The sequence below is a fragment of the Bidens hawaiensis genome, unplaced genomic scaffold (genome assembly GCF_021521415.1).
Source record: "Bidens hawaiensis isolate Kalapana, Puna unplaced genomic scaffold, B.hawaiensis_p1.1 tig00017038_1, whole genome shotgun sequence".
Taxonomy (NCBI): domain Eukaryota; kingdom Viridiplantae; phylum Streptophyta; class Magnoliopsida; order Asterales; family Asteraceae; genus Bidens; species Bidens hawaiensis.
Window position 1 is genome coordinate 144,514 of NW_027492578.1, and position 13,057 is coordinate 157,570.

Here is a 13,057-nt window from a genome sequence, read left to right on the forward strand (position 1 = left end):
CCACAATATTATTATTAATATTGCTTCTATTTTCTTCTCTCTACAATATTATTATTGTACCCCAACCAAAATCTCATCTGGGTTTTCTTTGTTTTTGACCAAGGTTGAATCTTTATGTTGGTTTTCATCTTGGAACCCTAGTTCTTGTTTTGGGTAATTGGGTATTATTATTTTCTTGATAATTTCTAGGGTTTCAATTTTTAACTGGTTTTGGGATATGGGTTCGGAAGGAGACAACAATCGGAACCCTAATGATGATATTAATGCTCAATCTGATGGATCTAAGAAGCCTAAACGCCATATGAAGACTCCTCATCAACTGGATGTACTTGAAAGAACCTATGCTTGTATGTGTTAATCTTTCTTATAATAATATTTTAGTTTTTGATTCATGTTATTGATGTGGTTTTGATTGAATTATTGGGTGAGTTTGTTAATTGGTAGATTAAGTTGTGGTTTTAAAGATTATTGTTCATTTTTTAATAATTTTTTAGTTTTTGGTTCATGTTGTTGATATGGTTTAGGTTTAATAAAGATTAGCTTATGATTTTAAAGATTGTTGTTTATGTTATGGATGATTAATTTTGTTTGCAGCTGATATGTATCCGTCGGAGGTTGTAAGGGCCGAGTTATCGCAGTCGTTAGGGTTAACTGACCGGCAACTGCAAATGTGGTTTTGCCACCGTCGTTTGAAAGATAAGAGAGAAGAAACTGTGAAAAAGATAGTTGGGGAACAGATGGAAGCATTAAAATCGTCTAAACAAGAATTGGTTGTTGTTGACCATAGTTCACGGTCAAGGTCGCATCATGAGTCAGGGTCAGGGTCGGACACGGATTCTAGCTGGTTGAATGAACCGGTGGTGCGTAGCAAGACGTATGAGTTGACTCAGGCGATGGTGAGAAGACTGGTTGAGTATGTGGAGGCTCAGCTGGGTGAATCGTTGAGGGTAGATGGACCGGCTCTTGGAATTGAGTTTGATGAACTGCCATCGGGTGCGTTTGGGATACCGAAAGGTAACATAAAACATAAACCATATGGTGCGGTTCCTCAGTTACATGACACACCCGTTGGTTACTCGGGTGACCAAAAATTACTTGTTCAAAATGGTCAACCGCCACCACCTTATGTGGGGCCGGGACAGTTAAAGGGTGTTGCTTCACCTAGAAATGATAATGACTTCATTGAACCCAACGAAGTAGTTATGCAGATGTGGAGAAAACGCAAGGTATGCTTATGAATTGTTGATAACATTTTGTTTATTGACATTTGTAACATTTTGTGTTAAAGTTGTTTTTTCTTGCAGAGTGAAGATGTTGGAAAAGATGGTCAATCCGAAAAGAGGATGAAGTTAGAGCTTGAGAAGAAAGATTTGTTGAGGAAAAAGGTATAAATTCTATATAATATAGAGGAAAATAGGGAAACGCAACAACACCACTACATTGGAATCTCTATGACACAGAAAAGTTTATAGAAAACTAACGTACGCCTCTATATTTAGAGGCTCATGTTCAACTCTTTGTATTTTGTTGTGAGTGTATAAAAAGAGGGAAAATAATAAAATAAGTGTTTTGTGAGTAGGATAGAGATAGAGAGTTGGATGTGGGAGGTTTTTGAAAAGTTAACAAAATTTAAAGAAAAGTATGTTTTAATTAAATTTTAGAGTGAATGCTTAAATTCTATTATTATTGTGTGTTATCTTCTTTTATTTAGAAAGAAGAACAAATGAAAAAAGAAATGGAGAAACAAGACCGTGAGAGACGAAAGGTAGAAGAAAGAATGATGCAGGAAAGACAAAGACAACAAGAAAGATTTCAACGTGATGAAAGGCGTGAAAGTGAACGAAGAGAAAAGCTCTTGCAGAAGGAATCTTTAAAGGTAATGATTTACTTACCGTTTTACTCTTGCGGTTAATGTTTTGACTTTGTTTAAGTATATGCTTTGACTTTTGTCAAAGGCGGAGAGAAGAAGACAACAAGAAGAGCTTCGAAGCGAAAGAGAAGCGATAAAAGTTAAAGCTGCTCTTGAGAAAGCAGCAGCAAGAAAATTTGCTAAAGAATCTATGGAGTTAATTGAGGATGAACGTTTAGAATTATTGGAATTAGCCGCTTCTCGTAAAGGGTTGACTTCAATTGCTTCACTTGACTATGAAACTTTGCAAAATCTTGATTCGTTTCGAGGTAAATACCACTTTGCAAAATCTTGATTTGTAACAAGATTCATCTATTGATTATTGGCTACTTATATGATTTAACATTATTCTCAGATCTTTTATGTGTGTTCCCACCGAACTCTGTGCAAATGAGATTAAAATGTCCGTTTTCGGTTCATCCATGGATTGACTCGGAAGAAAATGTTGGAAACCTTCTCATGGTAGATTTCTATATATCCTTTTTTGTTTCTTGATATGATATTTATCAGTAGAATTTTCATATTTTATCCAAACAATTTCTTGATTGATTTTAAATGACATTAACAGGTTTGGAAATTTTGTATGACATTTGCCGATATTCTCGGGCTTTGGCCTTTTACTCTTGATGAGTTTGTTCAAGCTCTTCATGATTATGTTAGTTTCACATCAATCTTTGATTTTTCATTTCATTTCAAGACTTTTAATGAAACTGTTTGTATATATATAAAATTATCAGGATTCAAGAATATTGGGAGAGATTCACATTGTTCTCCTGAAGCTGATTGTAAGAGATATTGAAGAGGCTGCACGAACACCGTCTGGTGGGCCCGGGACTAATCAATACACGGTTGCTAATCCTGAAGGTGGTCATCCTCAGATTGTTGAAGGGGTAATTCCGTACTTTTTAATTTTATATACAAAATCCTTATATACTTATTTACAAATGTGTATTTTATTGGTTGCGATATAGGCATATATGTGGGGCTTTAACATACGCAACTGGCTTAAACATCTGAACCCGTTAACGTGGCCCGAAATTCTTCGACAGTTTGCTCTATCTGCTGGTTTTGGACCTCAATTGAAAGATAAAGCCAAACTCTCATGTTTACCTGAAAATGATGAGGTGCATATTATATTCTTGTTTTGTTATGTAATTAATAATTATTTCAGTGTCACATAAGCACTTCCAAAATGCCAATCCAAACACCTTTAAATAAATCTATATTAAAGTTAACTAGTGTAGTTATCTGGTGTTTGTTGGTGCAGAGTAAGGGCTGTGAAGATGTAATTACAATGTTACGGAATGGGTCAGCTGCAGAAAATGCAGCCACTTTGATGCAAGAAAAGGGGACCCGCCATCAAAGGAAGCCAAAATATCGTATGACTCCTGGGACAGTCAAATTTGCTGCTTATCATGTTCTTTGTTTTGAGGGAAGCAAGGGCCTAAATGTTTTAGAACTTGCCGAAAAGATTCAGGTTTTTATAATTAGATTGCACTTTTTTACCTTTCTTTTGTTATAAAGATTATATTTTGACTTTTTTTTATAAAGATTGTACTTTGACTTTTCTTTTGTTATAAATATTATACTTTGACTTTTCTTTTGATATAAAGATTATACTTTGACTTTTCTTTTGTTATAAAGATTATATTTTTTCTTCTCTTTTGCTATAAAGATTTATTTTGACACTTCTTTTGTTATAAAGATTATATTCCTTTGTTATTAAGATTATATGTTGGCTTTTCTTTTTAACATAAAGATAGTTCTTTTGACTTCTATTTCTTTAACATTTGAAGAAAACAGGACTTCGTGATCTTACAACAAGTAAGACACCAGATGCTTCGATCTCGGTCGCGTTATCAAGGGACCCGGTTTTATTTAAAAGAATAGCTCCTTCTACTTATTGTGTTCGGCCCGCTTACAGGAAGGACCCTGCTACTGCTGATGAAGTAATTTCAATGGCTAAAGAGAAGATACAAACATTCACAAATGGGATTTTATCTGGAGTTAATGGTGACAATATTGAGAAAGATGAGCATTTTGAATCTGAGGTTGTTGAGGGTCAAGAAATTGATGAATTTGGTACTTCATCTACTTTCAAAGGTGCCAACTCTTACAGTCAAGATGTTAAAACGTCTGTTTGTGAAGATGATGTTGAATTGAAAACTGAATTCGAAAATTTTAATCAAGGAAGCACTGAAATTGATGAAAGAAAATCAGAACCATGGATTCAAGCCCTTACAGAAGGGGAATATTCAGATCTTTGTGTTGAAGATCGTCTCAATGCTCTTGTTGCTTTAGTTGGAGTCGCTAATGAAGGAAATATTATTCGTGCAGTTCTTGAGGTAAGTTCGAATATACGTTTTTTAAGCCTCTTTCAAAAACTATTTTTAATCTTTTTTTTTCTTTTTTTTTTTGTAAAACCATTCTACAGGATCGTTTAGATGCTGCAACATCTATTTGTAAACAAATGTGGACAGAAGCACAACTCGATAAAAAATGCATGAAAGATGAATCTATAACCAAATTTCAAGATACTTCTTTCATGGAAAGCGGCCAAAGCCCTTGGAGTGATTATAAAATCAATGACGGGCCTCCTCAAACGGGTCATGATAGTTCTGCAGGCCAAGTTCATAACAATGGATATAATACAGCTGAAAGATCACGGTTGCAGTTAAAAGCTTTCATTGGTCACAAAGCAGAAGAAATGTATGTGTACAGATCTTTGCCTTTGGGCGAAGATCGAAGGCATAATCGTTATTGGCAATTTGTAGCATCTAATTCCCGAAATGATCCCGGGTCTGGCAGGATCTTTGTTGAGTTACAAAATGGTTCTTGGAGGCTCATCGATTCAGAAGAGGTAAGTTTGACAATTTATATATATATATATATATATATATATATATAAATATATATATGTTGTCATTCATAATGAATTGAACCTCTTTTAACCATTGAGGTTATGTTAAATGTAGGCGTTTGATGCTCTTTTATTGTCATTGGATACACGTGGGGCCCGGGAATCTCATTTGCACATAATGCTGCAAAGAACAGAGATGATGTTCAAGGAGAATGTTAGAATAAATTCAAATAGTATGGCGTGTGCTTCAAGTTTTAATATTGAGGTCGGGAGAGACGAATTGGAGAAAAGAAAGGCTATGAAACGGTATCAAGATTTAGAGAAGTGGATGTGGAAAGAATGCTTATATTCATCAAGTTTGTCGGCTAAAATACATGGTAAGCAACGGTGCACCCCGCTCCAGGGAACTTGTGATTCGTGTCATGCTTCATATTGCATGGAGAAGGCTATTTGCCCTAGATGTTATCTTGAATCAGATGTTCAAGATAATAATATTCATAAAGCTCATGATCCAAATGATTGGGATATTACTGTTCCAATAAGAATCCGATTGATCAAGTCCTTGTTAACGGTCTTGGAGGTAAAAACTTATTTTTTTCTGAATAATTTCTTTTCTTATTTGTATTTTTTTTTAATAATCGTGTGGAAACACCACAGGCTTCTATTCCATCTGAGGCTTTGCAATCTTCTTGGACCGAAAACAATAGGGACACTTGGGGCTCAAAGTTGCAAGGTTCATTGTCTTCCACTGATCTACTGCAGGTTAAACTCGCTCAATCGCTGATAATCAACTCTATATGCTTGTTAAATTAGTAGTTTTATTTCTCTTAAAATGTTGTTCTTGATAATCAAATTTGGCTGCAGGTTCTTACATGGCTCGAGAGCGTGATAAAACGGGACTATATGTCTTTGGAGTTTGAGACAACAAAGGAACTGCTTGGGACCCCGGGCTTATCAGAAATGATTGCATCTGGCTTCAGTTCGGGTTTGGTCCCGGTACTTCCATGGATACCTCAAACTACAGCTGCTGTGAGTTTGAGGCTTTTTGAGCTTGATAGCTCGATTTCCTACACACCTGAACAGAAAACCGAGCGTAATATGGTACACAAGTCAAACAATATCACTGAGGTAATGTTTTCTTTTTAGCATGAACATGCTTGAGATATTTTGACTATTTAAGGTCAAACATGTTATAGTAAAAAGTTAAAATAGAGGTGGATTTGCTATAACAGATACAAAGAAGTTTAGTATAAGTAGTATTTGTGTTAGCCTTTTCGTTTATTATGGAATTACTCTCGGGTTTTTCTAAATAATTGGTGTTAATATTATAAGTTGGAGGTGTACATTTTGACCTTCAAAGTCAACCGATGTTAAACTGGTCTCTTAACTTGTTTCTTTACAGAGATTTCGGTTAAAGTTTACATTTTTAAAGAGCGTTGGGCAAACTTTAGATACAGACCAAGGCAAACCTGTAAAACCGGCGGCTCGTGGCGGTGGACGGAGCCGTGGCAGCAGGAAGTTGCAGAAACGGGCGGCAGGCTCCATAACAGCCGCCAGCAGCCGACCCTACTTTAGAGACAATGATCCAATGAGTGAAGTTATCAAACAACAAACGCATGCAACGGGCCGAAGAACCGTGAGAAAAAGAAGAATCGAAAACACTCCTGAAAAAGACGAGCGTGTTAGGAGCTATATTGATGAAGAATGGATTCAAAAACCTGTTGACAATATTCAAACCGAACATGCGAATTATCATGTCAGTGATGAAGAGGAAGAAGAAGTTGCGAGTGAATCCGATGATGATGGCGGTGGGAATGAATTCGGGTTTGAAATGGGAAATGGAGAAAGTTCAGGGTACGGTATTGCAAATAACGAAAGTAGGTGGGACGAAACGGACGAGGAGGGGTTCGAAAATGATGAGAATATGCATGATGGTTATGGGAAAGATGGAAGGGATTTTGAAGTTGAAGAAGATTCAGATTCTTGTGGTTCTGGGGAATATAGTGATTGAATTCTCAAAAAGAGAAAAATATGATCAATTTTGAAGGTAGAAAGATTTTTCATGGGGTAGTTTTGTAGGAAACCAAATATAAGTTTTGCAAGTTTTCTTTATATAGTCTTAAATATTTGCAGGGGATATTTTTTATTTGAATTCTTTGAATTTCTTGATGTCTTTCTAATGTGGCATTATGCTTGCAATAGAATTGGATAGAGAAGTTGACTTTTATAGCCATAGCAAATAGAAACATACAAGTCAGTTAAACAATAATATATAAAATTTTAAATTACATCTTCTAGTCTTTTAAACATGTGAGTTAAATGGTTTAATAAGCAGTTAAAAACGATCAAAATCCAAAGAATAACCTTAAGACACATATTGTTGTTTTCTAATTATGAGTAAACAGTGAAGAGATATAGTAGTCCAAATACTACATGAGTTAGGAATAAGGATACAAGCCAACCCAACAGTTTAAATCCCGCCGAAAGCTATATATCCACATGCCACAAGATTAGCAGGCCGTTCGTAGACCTACGGTCAAATTCGTGCAAGGAACTCTGGACCAATCAAATACTAGAAGTCATCATCGCGACGATTATCTTCAACAGAGTGGCCCTCATCAATGGGAGTGATGTTTACCCAAACTTGATATAAATAGAAGACAACCAATCAAGGTAAGCTAATCTTTTACATACCTTTTTTTAAAGGCCAAATTATATATATATATATATATATATATATATATATATATATATACAAATAGGACCTCATGCATGTAGCAAGAAGCCTAAGGTACAATGAACGAACCTAGAAAAGTAACTAACAACAAACCTACAAGGAAAATTTTTGAAATTAAATTTACACCATGATTTCCAAGCAACGCTCGCCTTCATGCTATTCAGATTTCTAACCCGTTTTTCTTTCCTCCCATGCACCTCCAATGTTATAAGATAACATATTCATTGATTACCTATATACTCCTGTTTCTCAATAATCATCCTGTGGATTCTATCTTCATGCCCCATGTTAGAAACTCTAAGGGTGTTTTCTGTAGAATTCCAAAGTTGCAGGGGTCATATGTGTAAATAGTTTGTTATCATTTAACAAGTCCAGTAGTATAAGAGATTAGGGATAATTTCTTTTACTGTATTATTCATTTTTCATTTTTTCTGTAATCATCTTCTAAACTGAATACAAACCCTAGTTTTTCTCTTTGTTCTTGATAAACAAATTCTTGTTCGATACTGGTACTGTGTTTCAATTGGTATCAGAGCAATAGGTCAATTGCTCTTGATTGTTGATCAAAGGACTGGATCAAGATCCTTGGTATCAACTCCGGTACTCAAGACAATCGAAGATGGTAAACCCTCCGCCTCCACCGCGAGAAAACTACATGTCAATTCCCCTTCAGTGTCCGCTACTAACCCCGACGAATTACAAAATTTGGTCGGTGCGATTGAGAGCGATTTTCAATCTGCACGGTCTCTGGAATGTAATTGAGCCGACTGATCCGGCTCCGGCGAACATTGATGTCAAGCAGAACAATGCGGCGATAGCGTACTTGTTTCAGGCGATGCCTGAAGAAATGGTTCTCCAAGTTGCAAATCTCACCACGGCAAGAGAGATTTGGGAAGCCATTTAGACTCGATACGTCGGAGCAGATAGAGTTAAGAAGGTAAGGTTAGCAACACTCAAGAATGAATTTGAAGCCCTAAAGATGAATGAGAATGAAAGTATAGACAAATTTGCAGCCAAGATCGTTGCCATTACGTCTAAAGCAAGTGATCTTGGTGAACCTTTTGAAGAGAAGTTGAAGGTTCGAAAGATACTCGATGCTGTGCCTGAGAAGTTCATTCAGATTGTGGCTTCAATAGAGCAATTTCTTGATCTTGATACAATGTTGTTTCAAGAAGCCATTGTAAGGTTGAAGACGTATGAAGAAAGACTGTCTTTGAAGCATAAGAAGTCGGTGGCAGTGGCTAAAGATGACCAGTTATTGCTCACCTACTCAGAATGGCAATCAAGAAAGAGAGATTCTGAGACTAAGAACAAGAGTTGGGGTAAAGGTGAAAAGGGTTTTAGGTCTAATTCAAAGAAGAAAGAAGGTGAATGTAGTAAACAAAAGAATCAAAATCTTGGTAGTCAAAAAAGGGTTGACAAGTCCAAAATCAAATGCTTCAAATGTGATGAAATGGGGCATTATGCAAGTGAATGCACTGGTGTAAAAGTCAAAAATCAGGAGGCAAATCTAACAAAAGCCTATAATGAAGAACAAGGTCCAGCCCTTCTGATGGTTCAATCAGAAACCAAGAAAAAGAAAATTGTATTTCTGAATGAAAGCAATGTAGATCCTGCTAAGTTCCTATCAGATTCAAGTGACAAGTTATTATGGTATCTCGATAATGGAGCTTCAAACCATATGACAAGTTATTATGGTATCTCGATAATTCAAGTGATAAGAGTATAGGAGGTAGTGTAAGGTTTGGGGATGGGTCTTGTGTTGAGATAGAAGGAAGAGGCTCAATAGTGTTAGAAGGAAAGATGTATGAGCAGAGGGTTCTTACTGATGTATACTACATCCCTCATTTAAAAAATAACATTTTAAGCCTTGGGCAGGCTACTAAAAGAGGGTGTGAAGTAAGAATGAAAAATGAGTTTCTTTGGCTCTACGAGAGAAATGGTAATTTGCTAATAAAGGTACAAAGATCACCAAATAGGCTGTATAAGATTTTGTTAAAAATAGGATCTCCTAGGTGTTTTCTGGCAAACATAGAAAGTTCACCATGGCTTTGGCATGGTAGGTTGGGCCATGTGAACTTTGAGTCATTAAGAGATATGACAAGTAAGCAGATTATCAGGGGTGTTCCTTTGATTAACCATCCAACACAAGTTTGTGAAGCATGTTTGGCTAGTAAGCATTCAAGGAAGTCTTTTCCTTCTCATTCAATGTACAGGGCAGAAGTACCTTTGAAGTTAGTCTTAGTGGATCTATGTGGTCCAATAACCCCTACGACTCAGGCTGGGAACAGGTACTTTATGCTATTGGTAGATGATTGTACAAGATTTATGTGGTGCTTTATGTTGAAAAATAAAGACCAGGCTTTTGACACTTTCAGACAGTTTAAATTGAAAGTAGAAAGTCAGTTTGAACTTAGAATCAGGGCTGCAAGATCAGATCGTGGGGGAGAGTTTATCTCTCATGAGTTTGGTCAATTTTGTGAAAGAGAATGTATTGTGAGACTATTGACTGCCCCATATTCCCCACAACAAAATGGGGTAGTGGAGAGGAGAAACAGGTCTATTTTAAATATGACCAGATGTCTCATTAAGGCAATGAACTTGCCACAAGATTTTTGGGCTGAAAGTGTAAGACATTCAGTGTACATTTTAAATAGGGTAAGTACTAAGATTCTGAAAAATAGTACGCTTTATGAGGCTTTGAAGGGTAGAAAACCAAACCTGAGTCATCTTAGGATTTTTGGTTGTGTGGGACATGTGAAACTCATACAGCCAGGAATGAAGAAGTTAGATGATAGAAGTGCACCTATGGTGTACTTGGGAGTTGAGGAAGGGACCAAAGCCCACAGGATGTTTGATCCTGTAAAGAAAAGGGTGGTGATCAGTAGGGATGTTCAATTTGAAGAGAAAAGGAAGTGGGATCGGTCTAGTTATTTGAATGAGGTTAGTAATAAGGATGCCAGCTGGGTGGAATTTCATGTACAAAATGATTTTGTACATGAAGATGTAGAGACTGAAGCAGAACCAGATCAACAACCAGAACAGCAGATTGAACAAAGCCCATTAGGTGGTCAATCCTCTACTCAAGTTCAGAATGATACAGGTACTAGCGCTGAATCTGCACAACCTGAGTTAAGAAGATCAAGTAGGGTGTCTACATTGCCATCTAGGCTAAACGACTTTGTGCTAGAAGGTAGTATGAGATATGGACTTGATAGACAAGAAGAAACTAACTTTGTTGAGTTACTTATTGTTCAAGATGATGGGCCATTTTCTTTCAGAGAGGCTGTGAAAGAAAGAGAATGGAGAGAAGCAATGAATGAAGAAATTCAGGCAATAGAAAGGAATAAAACTTGGGTTTTGGTAGATCCACCTCCGAATTGTAAAACAATTGGGTTAAAATGGGTTTATAAGATAAAGAGGGATGTGTTAGGAAATGTATCAAAGTTTAAGGCAAGGCTGGTTGCAAAAGGGTATGTGCAACAACCTGGTATTGGTTTTGAGGAAGCTTTTGCTCCTGTAGCAAGAATTGAGACAATAAGATTGTTACTAGCTATGGCAGCTAAGATGAAATGGGATGTTTACCATATGAATGTAAAAGCTGCTTTTTTACATGGTGACTTAAAAGAGGATGTATTTGTCAAGTAGCCTGAAGGTTATGAAAGGAAAGAACATGAACACAAGGTATATAAACTGTCTAAATCTCTTTATGGTTTGAGGTAGGCTCCTAGAGCTTGGAACATAAAGCTTGACACAGTTTTGAAAGAATTAAAGTTCAAAAGGTGTCAACATGAACAAGCAGTTTATGTTAAAGCCAATGGGGAGTCTCTTTTGGTGGTGGCTGTCTATGTAGATGACTTGTTGGTAATAGGTAGTGATCGGAAAGAAGTTGAAGAGTTTAAGCATGAGATGAGAAGTAAGTTTGAAATGACAGATCTTGGATTATTGAGCTATTACCTTAGAATAGAGGTTGTTCAAAAGGAAGAAGGGATTATCATTAAACAGTCAATTTATGCTTTAAAGATTGTTAAAATGGCTGGTTTGGAAGACTGCAATGAGACAAAAGTTCCAATGGAGCCAGGTTTGAACCATTATAAGACAGAAGGAGGAGATGATGTAAGTGCAACAGATTATAGAAGACTGGTTGGTTGTTTAAGGTGCTTATGTCAAACAAGGCCAGATGTATGCTATGCAGTAGGATACTTGAGCAGATTTATGCAAAGTCCAACAGAATCCCATTTGAAAGCAATCAAACAGTTGATCAGGTATATTAAAGGTACTATTCACCATGGTATTTTGTATAAGAGAACTAGAAGTGGAGGTCTTATTGGGTTCAGTGACAGCAATCACTTAACCGATACTAATGATGGGAAGAGTATATCAGGTAATGTTTTCTACTATAATGATTCAGTGGTCTCATGGATGTCTCAGAAGCAGCAGACTGTTGCTTTATCATCCTGCGAGGCAGAATTCATGGCTGCAACCTCTGCAGCATGTCAAGCTTTGTGGCTGCAGAGACTGATTGGTGAAATAACAGGTCAAAAGCAAGAGGCTGTGATGTTATTGGTTGACAATAAATCAGCTATTTCATTGATGAAAAATCCTGTCTTCCATGGTAGAAGTAAACATATCAACACTAGGTATCATTTCATAAGAGAATGCATTGAAAATGGTCAAATCAAGGTTGACTTTGTTAGTGGAAAGATGCTGCGTGTAGACGTGTTGACTAAAGCACTTCCAACACTGAAATTTGCTGAAATGAGGCTTATGTTAGGTGTGGAAGATTTGAAGGATTAGCTTTGGAATTAGGGGGGAGTTTGTTAGAAACTCTAAGGGTGTTTTCTGTATAATTCTAAAGTTGCAGGGGTCATATGTGTAAATAGTTTATTATCATTTAACAAGTCTAGTAGTGTAAGAGATTAGGGATAATTTCTTTTACTGTATTATTCATTTTTTATTTTCTCTGTAATCATCTTCTAAACTGAATACAAACCCTAGTTTTTCTCTTTGTTCTTGATAAACAAATTCTTGTTCGATACTGATACTGTGTTTCAAACCCGACAACCTAAATTTCCCCAACTTCAATCGTTTTCAAGACCTCCCTTTTGATCTCTTCCTTGGATTTCCTTTTATTAATCAAATCTTGATATAAGTCGTGATGATGAGATCGATTTGTTAACTCAAAATTTGTCTCAGGGTTTCAACGAAATCGAGTATACTTTCCTTTTACCCATATCATGTCTCTCAGATGGCTTTACCAACACCCACATCGAAGGTTGGCCACATGAAGAAACCCATGCTTGTGACAAGACTAACGCTGCTTAGTTTTATATGTATAAACCCCTTAACAAATAATTTATTATTTCTATAGCTAATTGGTTATTTGGATACTTGGTTTGTTGTTTTTTAAACATAAGTAACTTTTTTAAGTTTTAGCGTACACATTTAGAAATTCTGCAATCTCCATACCTCAACCAAAGTTCAAATACATTAAAATCCACAAAACCCCAACTTTACTTCAAACTCACTTCCTTCTTGGATCCTTAAACAC

General features: G+C 36.4%; 1 protein-coding gene across 1 annotated transcript; it reads left to right on the forward strand.

Annotated features, from left to right (window-relative positions):
• Positions 1 to 217: 217 nt before the first annotated feature.
• LOC143552821 (homeobox-DDT domain protein RLT1-like) lies at positions 218 to 6,892 on the forward strand. Its single transcript, XM_077042949.1, has 16 exons — positions 218 to 347; positions 595 to 1,226; positions 1,305 to 1,385; positions 1,712 to 1,876; positions 1,956 to 2,178; positions 2,265 to 2,371; positions 2,478 to 2,564; positions 2,647 to 2,799; positions 2,881 to 3,033; positions 3,177 to 3,386; positions 3,706 to 4,254; positions 4,344 to 4,769; positions 4,885 to 5,349; positions 5,427 to 5,531; positions 5,634 to 5,897; positions 6,172 to 6,892. The coding sequence occupies exons 1-16, from the start codon at positions 218 to 220 to the stop codon at positions 6,778 to 6,780; spliced, it is 4,359 nt and encodes a 1,452-aa protein (XP_076899064.1). The 3' UTR covers positions 6,781 to 6,892.
• Positions 6,893 to 13,057: the final 6,165 nt, after the last annotated feature.

Coding starts and splice junctions, on each gene's coding strand:
- LOC143552821 (XM_077042949.1), top strand. CDS start 218: ATGGGTTCGGAAGGAGACAACAATCGGAACCCTAATGATGATATTAAT. Junction 3,034..3,176: donor GTTTACCTGAAAATGATGAG/GTGCATATTATA, acceptor TTGTTGGTGCAG/AGTAAGGGCTGTGAAGATGT. Junction 3,387..3,705: donor AACTTGCCGAAAAGATTCAG/GTTTTTATAATT, acceptor TAACATTTGAAG/AAAACAGGACTTCGTGATCT.